Raw genomic sequence first — 15,383 nt, forward strand, 5'->3', positions numbered from 1 at the left:
TCCAAAGATCATTGACATCTCCATCCCGACTGCTTAAAACATCAAGAAGTCCATTACTGCCACATACAGGCACGAAGAAAATATGGGTTGCCTCCATGTTACACTTCTTCACCCCTGCACTTTTCAGCTTGGATTATCTTGGAGATGAACGTCTGCTGCACCTCTCATCTAAATTTGGATTCACTCTGAGATGTCATAATGACAGCGTGGTAGGCCTTGGACACGGCCTTCATCGGCAATAGCTGCCAATCTGTTCGCCGGCGTGTCCAACCTGTTATTACTTGTAAATGATAGCATATTGAATAAAAAAAGACGACTAAATATAGTATTTAAACATATCACAAATGGATTTTGATTTGTCTGTGCTTGATTCCATAAAAATCACGTTTTTTTGCCATGTAGCCATATTACTGCAAGTTTTGGGTCCCCGCCATGTAATTTTTCCCCCAGTTTCACGCCGAATCTTTGATGTTCACTCTTTCCCCAGAGTCCTTTAGTATGTACAATAAAGAATAAAAAGAGTTAACAGAGTTATACGTGAGGGCACTGTTATCGTATGATTTCATGTCCCATGTTGTTGGTGGCGCTAACACAAAATATACCCTGTGTTCAAGGTATATAGAAATACAAGATTAGGCCGTCATGTAATCGGGCTCGCTAGAATTTTCAATTTGATTTATCGTACCGACTGCCTGGCAAGACAGACAGATTTTGACAAAACACAGAACCATTCATATTCTATGACGTCACTATTGCTAGAATTGTCCATTTGATGTATCGTACGGACTGTTTGGCAAGAAAGACAGATTTTGACAGAGCACTGAACCAATCATAGTCCAAGACTAATATTAAAATGTGTGGAGGAAGTGAAACATTAGTCGTAGATACGTTATGGTAGAGCCTTGTATTTCTATTAATTTTGGCTCTATTTTGCAGTCAAGTCTCATGGTTCTTTTCTTATAATCATTATTTTCTGAACGTTGATTGCTGGAACTTTATAGTTAGCTCTTGTCAAATTTAGTCATATGTCATGGCATCCCAGTGCTTATAGACAGTGGCTTTGAGGGCCTCAGTGTTTTACTGACGAACATCGCAGGCCTTCCCCTCGACATGCATATAAAAGGTGTAGTCAAAGGGGTTAGTATCAGGCCTGTAAGAGTGCTAAAAGTGTCAAAAAAGAGTTTTAAAAAAACTCAAAAGAACTCATTAAAAGAGTTTTGCAACGGAAGAAATGGTTTTCTTTAATTGACTCAAAAGACTCATTCAAAAGAGTTTTGCAACGGAAGAAATGGTTTTCTTTAATTGACTCAAAAGACTCATTCAAAAGAGTCTTGCAACGGAACAAATGGTTTTCTTTCCTTGCTGGAGTATATGTAGCCTCTCCACCCTCACAAGCCTCTTTCCACCCACTTTTTTGATAGCTCTCTGGATAGCGTGGTGTGAAACTCCGAGATCTCTAGCACATGCCTTCTCCGACTTGAGGGCATTGGCCTGGACTGTAATCTTTAACTACTCCAGATCAAGTTTGACCTTTTTGACAGAGCCCTTCTTCTTTTCCAATGCTTTGAACTTACTGACGGCGTACACGGTGGTCCTGACCCCCCCCCGCCACTTCAAGGAGTATGCGAAAGGAAACTTGTCCATCAAGTTCAAGTGTTTTTCTCGACGTGTACATAAGCTAGAGAGCTCAGATTTGTTTTGATGTGTTAAAAAATTGTTAATGCTTTAATATATCAAAATATGAATGAATTTTAATCACCCAACCTTCATTTATTCTTTAATTAGTAAATGTTCAGATTTCAATGTACCACCCGTTATACTGGCGCCGTGCAACAACTGGCAATATGTGCCGGACGTTAAACAGTCCCTATAATGTACATCCTGTATATGTTGAAATATTGATTTTGGGTGTGCAAATCTTAGACGGTTCTGAAACCGTTATGATTTTTAGTGGACTGAGCTAAATAGTTACTTGAAAGGAGAGGTTCAAAATTAGCATCCTGTAGAGTGCCATATAATGTGCCACAGATTAAGTGTTACTATATTATTAGTTAGTTAATTAGTAACCTATGGGAGATAAAATGCCCGCTGTTGCAAGGATAAGAATCTGCTGGTAATATATAAGTAATATATTCAACCTCTTATGATTTATTTTTTTGACTTCTATCTAATATTTTAATTTGCAGTTATGAAATATACCATACGATATCCTACTTGGTATAGGGGATAGTAAAATACGTTTTTCTTCACTCTTTTTGTTCACTTAGTCGATGTATTTTTACCTATGACTACAGCAATAGATATAAAAAAATGCAACTGACAGTAACACAACCAGGGCTGCGGAGAAGGTACATAAAATTCTAGACTCCAACTCCAACACGCACTTTTAAAAAAATATATTATATAGTCTATATAAGCACTAGTGAATCATTTGAGTCTAGATACTATAAATATAGATTTAATTTATAGCTATAGATCATTATAAGTAATATGTAGACCTGTATCCGAAAGTTTGTTTACGTCTAAATATACGAAGAAATCCGGATCGAATACAATATGATGCATCCTATTTCTATCCACGTTTTGAATTTTAGTCTATGATTTGAATATTGCTCTAGAAAAATCACTCAAGACCAAACTGAAAAAATCGATCTCGGATCGTGTTTCAAGACTTATATTTACCTTCTAAATCTTCTTTTTTTTAAGTCATTTGACATTGTTCCAATAGATTAATATTCATTATACATTAGCATTCACTTCATGTAGTATTTGAGAAATAAAATGCTTATAATATCAAAAGATTTTTTATAGTCACGTTCATAAACTGATGACGTATGGAGTCATACTTACTTATTATTAAAAGATGAGATTACCAATGGATTTAAATATATGTAAATCACGTCAAATATTGAGATGTAGGTTTGCAAAATAAAAGAGGCATTCAAGTGCCTTGAATATTTGCATTGAACGTACATGATGTACATATTTTCATTTTAAATATATCGGGTGCCACAAAATAAATTTCTTTTTTCTAAAAGGCAATAAAAAAGTTTAATAAATCAGAACAGTCGTACGTTTGTTTCATAATGATAGTACAGATTTAAAGTTTTGTTTTACACACTATTAAAAATTATGTCAGATAGTCCAGAAATATCCAAACCGTGGCTCGGAGGCCGCATTGCGGTCCTTTATTGTTTAAGTACGACCCACTACTCATTCTCACGTGAATTAGTATTTTTTTAGCAAAATTGTCACAAAATCATCAAAACTCGTAAAACGTAGATACAACTTACGTAGATTGAAAAATATTTCCCAAATTATGGAATTTTTGAAAAAATTTCGCTTTGTGGAAAAAAATTAAGGAGAAAACATAAAACAATATTTAAGGATTTTTTTTTTTTTCCAAAACTTCAACCATAAAAAAATGTATGTATATATATATATATATAATCCGGCGTATACCCCTGAACAGGTTTACCAAATTGCCCTTTATTTAATAGTTTTGTTTTATGAACTGATTTTTCATGAAATTTAATCTAATAGGTTCTGTGGCCCATTAAAATATTTTTAATGGCAATGCGGTAACTTATATTAAAAGGTTGGACATCCTTGAGATTCAATTAATAGTTTTGTTTTATGTTTAAATTTTTTTTTTTGTTATTATACCTATTAAAAATTGAAGCAATTAACTGATTTTCATAAATCACACCAATAAAACTCAAGAGCTAAATTTTTAATATTTTTATTATATCAAATATTCTGTCGAACTATTGTTGGCAATATTTATTTTCGAAGGCAAATCCACGTTTGTCACAAATCCAATGTATGATAGCAACGTATTATTCTTTTTTTTTTAAATACTTTATAATCTCGCCCATAGAATGAAACCACACCCACCCTGCTAATACTTCTACAACCTTATTGACTCATTACAAAAAAGGAATTAAGGTTGCACCACTCTGGATCAATGTAAATCCAATTTTAGGTGCAAATACCATCGGATCCTTGAACCCCATCGGTTTTTAAGCAAAGTATATAATGCCATTCAAGGGCGTCCCATGTGAGTGGGCTGTAGGCCCCTCAAAAATTTTATTTTATTTTTACTAGAAAATTTAATATATGTTGTTTTTTTTTTCATAAAATTTAATATTTATTATAATTTTAAAAAATTATAAAAAAATTAATTTTTTATGAATAGCTATAAACTAATATTTAATTTTAGAAATGTTTTTTTTTATAGATTTTATTTTTGAAATAAGATTTTTGCAATTTTTTTCCACAAAATTTAATATTAGTATTTTATTTTCTAATATTTTATATTTGAAATAAGAATTTTTTTGTGAAAAGCTGTAAATTTTTGAAGTTTTTTTAATAGTTATAGATTTTTGAAAAAAAAATTTAATATTTTAAATTAAATTAGAGCATTTTTTGTTAAAAAAATTCATGTTTTTATTCTAATTTGCAAAGGTTTTTTCCAAAAATTATATTTTTTGTAAACAGCTGTGGATTTTTGAAATTCTTCTTCAAACATTTTAATTTTTTTGTAAATACCTGTGATTTTTGTAAAATTTTTTCCAAGAAATTAAATATTAGAAATTAAATTTTTGAATTTCTTTCCCGTTTTATTCCATAAAATCTTTATTTTTGGATTTTTTTCAAAAAAATACAAGAAACCCAGCCCCTCCCCCCCAAAAAAAAAAAAAAAATATATATATACATACTGCGGACAATCTTTGTATTTATTTGTATTTGATACATTGTTTTTGAAATCCTTAATTTTTTATTATTATCAATGTTCTTTGAATTGGATGTATAGAGTTGCATTGTAAGGATAAGTAAACATTAATAAAAAACTGTAATCACCACCTAAAAAAATCAGGAGGGGGCATACATTTATGACATCCGGAAAAAGAGTACAGTTATTTATTCCCCCTCTTGTCTGTGTTTGTCTAAAACTTGATACCCCCTTCCGATTGGAAGTACTATTTTTAAGAAAAGAAACTCTATGAAAAATGCCCAATTTTCTTATAAAAAATTTTCTACCAGCCGAATTTGTTTCTTTTTCTTTAATAAAACACAAATCTCTTAGTTTGGGAGGTCCTACATCATCAATGGCCCACCCACCTGTTAATATAATACATATTAAAGAGGTAATGTCGATCAGTGAAACAGTGATCATTTCTCAAAGTAGTGGACTTCGAAATATCAAGAGCGCTCAGTCAGTTATATGGGTAAATTTAAAAAAAAAAAATCACAATTTAGAATATAAAACTTAAAAATCTTCGATTTTGACGGACTTGAATAAAAAATACTTTTGTTTTAGGATATCAACATGTATTATAATTTCAAAAAATAAGAAAACTCTGACCTTGTGTAGGCCTAATGGGCGTTATAGGTTTAAGTATGTAAATAATATATACTCACTTGTTATAAAGAACTATGTCTGGAAGCCAGATTCGATCACACGGAATCCGGATTTTTGTAATATTATAGTAGTCCTTTGGATTCCATATGAGCATTTCATCAACCCATTCTTGATCAAGCCACACATTAGTTGTCATAACTTGATTCTTTTCGTCCTATAAAGTAAGGAATACAATTTATTATTTAAGATGAAAAACTAGGATGGGCATTCGGTAGAGGGCAGACCTCTGCCTAAAATCATTTTCCCTAGTAACTCACATTCTGTTCTACTGTATGTCATTAGACAAAAGTTGAACATTTTTCTACATCTTTGGGTGAACTTGACCTCACGCTATATACAAAGGGTTTTTATTCTATCTACAAAATTACACTCATTTGAGTTATGCATCTTAATAACTTTGTAATTGCTCAACAATGCGTTTCTAACGTTTTTGGTGACCTTACCCTCTCAAAATTTAATTGCATCTTACTGTTAACATATATAATCTTCCTACAAAGTCTACGGTATCTAACTTTTTACATCATCCGGTAGACAAACAAACGGAGGTGATTAAATAACCTCATTCCAGCTTCGTTCGTATTATCCTTAATCAGTCAACCGTCAGGAAATTCAAGGCACATGGAAATATATGGACGTCATTTTTTTTTTCCACTTGAGTCAATTCACGGATTTACTTTTACTGTAATCCTGCTTTCAAACAGAAAGACAAACGAAGTTTGTATTAAATAAACTAAATCTATTTTTTTATTCTTTTTTTATATTTAGTCTATACATTAAGCGTTTGTAGTGCATTATTTGTATTTAGCTACATTTTTTTGGGTGATTTATTTGAAATAAACAAATTAATTATGTTAAAAATAATTGTTAAGACTAAAATTTGTAATTAAAAAAATATGATGAATATTTATCTTTCCAGAAATTTCCAGCTTGACATTTTAAAAATGTTAAACACAATATATTCGAGCCTTATTTTACTCTGACATATCTATATCAATAAAGCAAATTTTGAACATATTTGTGTTCTGCTCGAGTATTTTTGAGTTTCTAAAGCAACACACGAGTAAGTACGAGCTATACACGTTACTCACCCCAACACTTTTTGCTCGCTAACAAGCTTGAGCATCAAAAAATCATATCTGTAAAAGTAATTTCTGTTAAACGAATTTACTTAAAAGTTAACTTTTGGAATTGTGGTCATAATTGTAATTACACAGTTTATATAATCAACACGTCAGTTTGTTACTATATGTAGTCGGTTTATAATAACACAGATGTTTATTAATATTAGTGCAATTTAATGAACAATCATTTTATTTATATGTTGGTTAGAGCGAAAGAAGGAGATATATTAGAAAGTTTTAATGGGAGTTCTGCTCTGACAAAAGTAAACTGAATTAATCAAAGACGAAAAGTGAAAAAAGTAGTGAATCCTGCTTACTACCAAAGAAAAAACAGTGATATTGGAATCAAATCAAAAAAGTAAATGCCGAAAATGAATTTCTTAAGGGATTAGAATATCTAGATTAATTATTATTTTGTAAAAATAATAATTAATAGATATATGATTAAAATATTTAATTCCTTAGGGCATTCATTACACGGTTATTTGAATTCAATTATCCCTTTTAGGTAGAAAAATAGGCCGTAATAGGTTAAAAAATGAGTTTCTTTTACTTTTATTGAGTACTTTGTAAGGTTGTAAATCGTAAGCATTTTTTAGTATGCAAATTGTGTTGTTCCTGAAGTCTGAACTGATTTTTTTTTTTTTCAATTTTACGAAGATATTATTAATATTCTTTCATTCTTGAGAAGATCATTTCAATGTCATCAGAGTAAAGAGTAATGTTGGAAATGAGAGGTTGTTATTATTGTAGTTCCTCGGTTACGAGTAAATAAATTATGATCATAAACTTATGAACGTATTAGCCATTGATAGATTTGATCCATTTCATTTGTTATTCATCTTTTTAAATATATTACATTCCTAATATTTTCTTTGTAACTGGCGTAATTATTTACAACATAAAACTAATCAGTTAGTTGTTATATCAGTAATTAGTTATACTACCTATAGCTATAAATTAAGTCTATATTTATAGTCTCTGGACTCGAATGACTCAATAGTAATTATATAAGATATAAAAGAATAGTTAAATAATTGTGTTTTGTAGTCAGAGTCGGTGATATTCAAAATGCTGGAGGTGGAGTCGGGCATTTTATGTTCCGACTCCGCAGCCATAGTACATATAATTGGTGTGCACTTATGAATGACAGAGAGTAACATGGACAATTTGATGTGGAGTTTGATTGTGAATTGAATTGAGGAGTGTTAACGGATTAATTCTTACCTATATAAATTTTATATACAGAGGTGGACTTTTGTTTATTTCTTTGATGTCACAGCTGCTTGCAGATAATTTAATGAACCGCCATGACAGCTAAGCTTCTCTTGTCCGAAATATGATGGTCTCCTAGAACCAGTGAAGAACATTATATGATCTGTGTGTATGCTATAAAAATCCCAAAAATTAAGGTGGTAATCCTGACAATTTGAAGAATCTTTGTGAGTAGAGCAGCTTAGCTGTCATGATATTTCATTAAATGAGCTGTGAGCAGCTCATTTAATGAAGGAAATAGATACATAACCTACTCCGTAAAGAGCAATGATATAGGCAGTAATTACTCCGATGTCGATCAGTAATTTTACTCCGAGTCAAACAAGGATTTACAATTATAACTCTACAACAAATTATCAGTGTAAACCTTAGCTGTCATAACATTTCATTAAATAAGCTGCGAGCAGTTATAAGATGAAGGAAATAGACCCAAAACCTACACTGTAAAGAACAATGATGTAGGCAGTAATTACTCCGATGTTGATCAATAATTCTACTCCGAGTCTACAAGGATTTACAATTATAACTCAAGAACAAATAATTAGTGTAACTCTTTGTCTTTTACGCACTAGGTCTTTCGTTATATTTAGATGTTCTCTCTGAAGGAATTAATCAATTGTATCCCAGTGTATAAGGATAATGATAACAGCCTTGAAAAATTAATCTTATGATGTAGATCATACATTCTACTCCGAGTCAACAAGGATTTACATCCATAACTCCCCAACAAATCATCGGTGATACTCTTCGTTTTTTACGCAGTAGTTGATTACTTTATATTCATGTTCTCTCTTCAAGAATAAGTATAACAGCTTTAGAAAATAAATAAACAAACTTTTCAGATTGCAAATACCAAAAGACTTTTATATTATCATATTTTTCTATTCACTGCCTCAAACCCATTAAAACAAGTAACCCCATGCCAAATTTTATATCCATCTTAGGTAATTGGATATGAATTGCTCCAATATGTCAACTCATAAGAAACTCTGAACGTCATTTGTAATTGTTAATATAATATTAAAATATCGTTCCTTGTCGATTTCCCATATGGCTTTATTATATGAGTAAATAAAAGGACACTTTATGTTTGTTGATATGAAAATTATATATTTTATGCGGTCCAACAAGTCTTGGCCCTAGGTCTTCATACACATAATATTTATTATTCCGAAAAATAAAAAATCCCAACTTTTCAAAAGTGTTCTTAATAGATAGGGGCGTAGTTACTTGTGTTAGGTTCAGTGGCGCCGGAACGATTGGTATAAAGGGCCCATTGTCCCCCACCCCACTTTTTCTGATTTGTTTAAGTGATCAACATAAAAAAATGTATTTTGTCTAAAAAAATATTAAAATGTCTCAATTTGAAAATGATTTTTTTTTTTTCTATTTTTCATTTTTTTTTTTTTTCATGGGTTTTTATCATTCATAAAAATATGTACCAAACACACAAGATATCATGAAATGATACACACAATTAAGAGGTAACGCAGAAATAAATAGATTCCTAGGTCAGATGGAGTGAATGTAATACTATAATGTTTACTAATACTTAATCATTGCAACTTCATCTAACCAATTAAAGGAGCATAAAAATAAATAAAAAAATATCCTAAGCAAATATTTTGGTTTCAAAAGATGCCCTCCCCCCATTACCATATAGAACACCATCCTAATTTTATTTGTTTGATAGATATTTGACCGAGGCTCGACTGTCGTTAAATTAGCCACTGGGCCTATCGGATAGCCCCTAATTTTTTTATACTTTTTGTTAGGCCTGTGTAAAAATGTACTAGCGCAGCATACCACAAAATATAAATAACCTATGTACTTAGTATATACCGGGTCGTGCGAAATGGATGTAGCACTAATATAGATTAATTTTTCGGGATATAATTATTGTAACTCGTAAATTTCCAATGTTTCTCACAACAGCTGACTTTTGAGCTTTCGAATTAGCTATTGCAATCGCTTTTATAATTTCCGTAAACAAAAGTTGAAGGAAAAAGAAATCAGATTGCTGCATTGATTTGCGCCTGCCACAGTACACTTGAAATTGTCAAGATTTTTGGGATCGAGATGTACAACGTATAAAGTATCAGAAAGCTCATGAAAGAGGGGAAAAGCCTTAAAATCGAACCCAGTAGTGGAAAACCGGCCAAATTGAACCCAAAAGTGGTCAAAGAGTTGTTTGAGGCCAAGCCCACCATGCCCATGGGTAAATTTGCCAATAAAAAAGAAGTCAGTGGATCCCTCCACTGTGTCCAGGGCGATCAAGTCCAAGAGGTACGTGGAAATACACTTAATGACTCGACAGCAACAAGATGTCCGTTTGGAGGAGACCAAACGCCTTTTAAACGACCTGAAGCATAATGGGAACAGTGTGATCTTTTTCCCAGATGAAAAAAGATTCACTTTTAACATCGTCTTCAACAAGAAGAGCAATCGGGTTGTTTGCTTCAAGACACTTCTGAAGACCTCCACCACATGGATTGGTGGGTGGGTGCCCAATCCTGTCGGAAGACGTAGGACGCCTTGCCCGACCAATATAAGATTTTGAAGACCAAGGTACTCCCGTAAGTCCTCAAGATCACTAAGAAGTCGGGCAAGGCGTCCTACGTATTCTAGCAGCACGGGGCATCTGCCTACACAGCCAATGTTGTGCAAGCCTGGATGAAAGAGAAAAATGAGTTTTGACCCAAGAACTTCTGGCTTCCCAAGAGCCTCGATCTGAGTCCTCTGGACTACTCTATCTGGTGGCAAGTCGAGTTCAAGGACTACAAATCACGCCACAGCAATGTCACCGACCTGGACTCCTATTGAGACTCAAGAGGAGCAGAAGTTTGCTTACGTTGATCAGTGGTACATCCATTTCGTACGACCCGGTATAGATGATAATATTTGATTGCTTAAGATTAAAATACTGTATAGTCCAATCAGAAACAAGGACATAGAGCGCAAAATATGTTAAATCGATCGGTAGATTCCGCACATAGAAAATGTTGCAAAACTTGTCTTAAAAATATATTTTACTTAAATATCAACCCTAACATTTTTTTTTATGTTTATTCGATTTATGAGACGTTGACACAAGGTAATACTAATGATTCCGAAATTGCCTGTGTATAACAGCCTGGACTACCCCGACTGGTTTTTACTAGACACAGGCTAGCGTGAGCCATGGATATAACATTGAAAAGCAACTATCAAAACAATTGCAAAAACATATAAATATTAAAAAAGGAAAGGTTATTCCTTCAAAACTTATGCCTTTCAAGTTTCAACTAAAAAAAATACAAAAAAGTTCTTAAACATTTTGTTAAAATTACCAAATCTCGGCACCGGTGGTTGGTTTTTGGTCTGGAAGTGACAGTCTAGTCTGATACTGATATAATTTTTGTAAGAAATTTGTTATGGATGACTTATTTTAAAGAAAATAATTTATTTTATTGTCCATGATCTAAAATTTCGGTCTACACAGAAACGTTTTCTGTAGAAACATAAAATCTTGTACCCGTTTTGGGCATGCGTCTACACGAGACCAGTATTCCATTTAGCATTGACGGCTTGTAGAGTGGAAAAATCTGACAATATCGTTTACTCTTAAATAACTTGTACAAGAAGATTGTACAAATGAAGAACTGCTTAAATTATACAGGCCATTTGCATTCATTTTCCCTTCTCATTTAATAAGATTCATTTAGATACATTATCAGATATTTAAATAATATGAAACGCCAGTATATCAAAAATGAGCACACGCAGTAGTTATTACTTTATATGTAGATGTTCTATATTGAAGAATTAAACACTTATGACATTAACTTTGAAAAATAAGATATCCTGGTCGGAACACCAACAAGGAAAAGCAGCTCCTACATTCTAGGGCATGTTTTATACAACTCTAACCATAGTTGAAGATAATATGATCTGCCGGTATGCTAAAAGAAAGGAAACCAAAAATGAACGTGGTTACCCAGACGGTTTGAAGAATGTTTAGAAGGAGAGTAGCTTTGTTGTCATTATGTATCATTAAATTCATAAACGGCGATATAAATCCCACTCGGTATCTAGCAGAGATTAGGCCGAAATTAATGCACAATTCTGCTACGAGTCGAACAAAGACTTATAACTCCGCAACAAATCTTCAGTGTAGCTCATTTTCTTTCACAATAATTAACTTATACTTTTTGTACTCATCAAGAATAATGATAACAGAAACTATAGAGGTAGGAATTACCTGTTCGAATCAGATATAAATCAACGTCATGTCTGCTAAAGTGCTCTCATCCCAAACATTCTTCAAACTGTCAGGCTTACCACGTTTCTTTTCATTTTAATTTCTTTGAGTAGATAGGCAGATAATATTATTTTCAACACTCCTAGCTGACAAAAAAAGTATCGCTAGGAACACTACCTTTTTCAAATACTGATCACATGGTCTTTATTTCACTACTTTGATGGTAGGTACTCCACTAAAAATCATGCAACATAATTTATTTCAACAGATTGCTTCAATCTTTTTTTGACAGGTATGTAGCAAGTTTAACACAGGAGGATCTATTTTTCATTACGATTTTTTTATTTTTAAGAAAATATATAATAAGAAAGAGAACAAAGACTTATGGCCATGATAGGATAAACATTGTGCAAACATATATCTATCCCACATGTTCAGAAAGGCATATCCACAGTAGGGGGGAAAAGAAAATGCATAATATTGAAAGTTGTTTAAAAGACAAGGAAAAGCTTTTAAAGAAATTAACTTGATATTTCTGTTTTCTTTTGTTTGTTTTTAAAGTTCGTTCGCAAAAGAAGGAAAAAGAGGAGATGGATGACCTGATAACATGCATAAATCTTGGTTGCTTATCTGATGTCATTGTATTTTTCTTATTTGTTGTGAGTAGGGAGAGCAGCATCTGGGCCTTACAGATTAAAAGGGTTAAGAGGATCACTATTCATGAATCTAATGATATATGTGCCCCGTCAAGACAAAAAGAAAGCTCAAAATTAAGTATGGGTTACATTTATTTATTTGACAAAAATACCCTATGTATTTGGTTGTCAGCTGTCGACTCCCTTTTCTCCCTTGATACATTATGGCTATTTCATAATTTATTCTTTTTGATAAATATTAAATGTACCAAGTAAATAGTTATTTTATACTTATACTCCGTTTCCGAAAGAACAGGAATACAATTTCTTGTTGACCCCTCTCGTTTATACAACATATGTATATTGGGCATTTTGTTATTTTTATGGAGAAATGTTGGCTATTTCTTCACAGAAATAATATAACTACTCTTTTAACAAAATATTACGAAGCAATATTATAATACAGTATTGAATATAATAATGTGTAAATTTTAATAATATATAACTCATTTTAAAAATGAAGAAGAAATAATATGACAGTGATAGCCTAGGAGTATATAAGAAATAAATGGCAGTTGGTATGATTGACTTATTTGGCTAACTACCAGATCATTTCGTCCCTTTTTTTCTATTTCTTTTTGGAGGAAAGGTTGCGTAATACAATAAAGGTAACAACGTATTCTATCAACAAATTATTAATAACCCATTGGATGCGTTGCAAATTGTATTTTAAGTAGCCAAAATCATTTTTCATCATAAAATAAAGAAAAATTGGTATGAACATGGAGCTGGATAAACTCATAGGGATGTCAATCTCCATTTTAGACGCTTTTAGTGAGAACGGCTCTCCCTGAGTTCGTATAAAGCTTACCGACAGACCAGGGAATTATTTATACCAGAGTGATTCGAGATGGATCTTCTTTGTTACTATAGAATTAAATAAATGAACAGGATAGGATTCCCGCCTCGTGACGTCAACAGAAAGTTACTACGTCATATATGTAGTATATGTATACTGAATGATTTATTGGAGAAAAGGGAAAGAGTGAGCGAAGAGTCTTGAGAGGAAAGAAAAAAACAGGCCTTCAAAAAATATGTTTACCATTTTTATGTTGACGCATGTACAATATTGTTTTTTTATTCATTTTTAAAATACTATGATCATACTTTTAATTTATTCCATGTACCTGGATATTCGTTTGAATTTTCAATAATGTAATAATTACGATCTTGGGCTGAATAAATCAATATTCAATCTATAAAAATGCTATATTTGATTTGAAAACGGCCATATTGGAACCAATAGAAGTCTCTTCAATCAAATAAAGATAGTAAACTTTAGCAAAAATTCTTGGGTATCTTAACTCATCCCACAACTTTGAATAATAAGGCAATAATGAACACAAACATTTTTATAAAATATTGTGTTGTATGTAATTGTACAGGGTCTAACAGATTACATTTGTATTCTTATATGGATTATAATCGTCAAGTTCTACCAATAAATTATACTTATTTAACCTTTGGATGAGTTGCAAATGGCACTTAAAGTAGCCAAAATTGATTTTCACATTAAAAGAAAGGTAAATTCACATATTTTATTTAAAAGAGGCCATATCAGAGTCATTATATTTCTCTAAAATAAAATAAAGATTCTAAATTACATAAACTCTTATAATAATTTTGAGTAATAAGGCTATAATTGACTCAAAGACTTCTATGAAATATTAGGCTGTAAAGTTCATGAATATCTTAAAGCGTCAGACAAATTTGAATAAAAAACCAAATGTTGACTCAAATATGGCTATGAAATATTAGGCTATATGTAGGTGCAGAGTCTAACAGATTCTTTTACCCCTTTGAATGCGTCATAAATTGCACTTGAAGTACTCACAATTAATCGTCACAATAAAATAATGAGAAATTGATAGATTTTATTTGAACGGCCGTATTGGGGCTTTATTAAGTTTCTGAAATCAAATAAAATTTCTAAACTATAGGTAGAATTCCTATATATCTTAATTCATCGCAAAAAATTGAATAATCAGCCTGGATGTCTATAAAATATTGGGCTGTGTGAGTACTGTATGAAGTACAAAAATTAATTGGGATTTTCTCTTTTTCTTGTTCTTTGTTAAAGTTTGTTTTTATGCTGAGGTAGCACATATATTTTTAGTTCAATTAAATTTTATTTCAATTATGGCGATAAACACATTTGTTATTATTCGTTAATCACTACATGCCTCGTCTGCACAAACAAATTGTAGTCACTAAAATTGGTATTACAGCTAAAATATCATTTATATATTTTTTTGAAATGATCAGAAACGATAATAACCTTTTATGAGCATACAGAAATGTTCACTACGGGTTTGAACATAATTTAGTAAAGTAGAAAAGGAAGTTTTGACCTCCATCAATGTCAAAGCTCAATCCCCTCGACTACTATATGTGGATACCCCATTTAGAAAAGGACATATGTTATCTACTACCAAAATATTATACCCCTCAAGTGTTCTGTGGAGGAACCCTGGCACAAAATGGCATCGTCGTGTTAGTGTGCTAAAGGTTTAGGAAAAGCGTGGAGAGATGTATTGCTGCAGAGGGCGGAATTTTTGAAAAGTTACTCCATACTTGTACTTGTACACCTGTACTTTAACTTATTTTAAATAAAAAATTATGTAAAA

At 31.9% G+C, this 15,383-nt stretch overlaps 1 protein-coding gene across 1 annotated transcript in view; it reads right to left on the minus strand.

Moving 5' to 3' along the window:
• The window catches only part of LOC121121617 (neuronal acetylcholine receptor subunit alpha-2), a 244,467-nt gene that overhangs the window by 82,671 nt on the left and 146,413 nt on the right, over positions 1–15,383 (minus strand). The window contains exon 3 of the mRNA XM_071890020.1: positions 5,425–5,579. Within this exon, the coding sequence (XP_071746121.1) occupies positions 5,425–5,579 (155 nt within the window). The remainder of the gene's footprint in view (positions 1–5,424; positions 5,580–15,383) is intronic.

The sequence above is a fragment of the Lepeophtheirus salmonis genome, chromosome 7, assembly GCF_016086655.4.
Source record: "Lepeophtheirus salmonis chromosome 7, UVic_Lsal_1.4, whole genome shotgun sequence".
NCBI classification, from domain to species: Eukaryota; Metazoa; Arthropoda; class Copepoda; order Siphonostomatoida; family Caligidae; genus Lepeophtheirus; species Lepeophtheirus salmonis.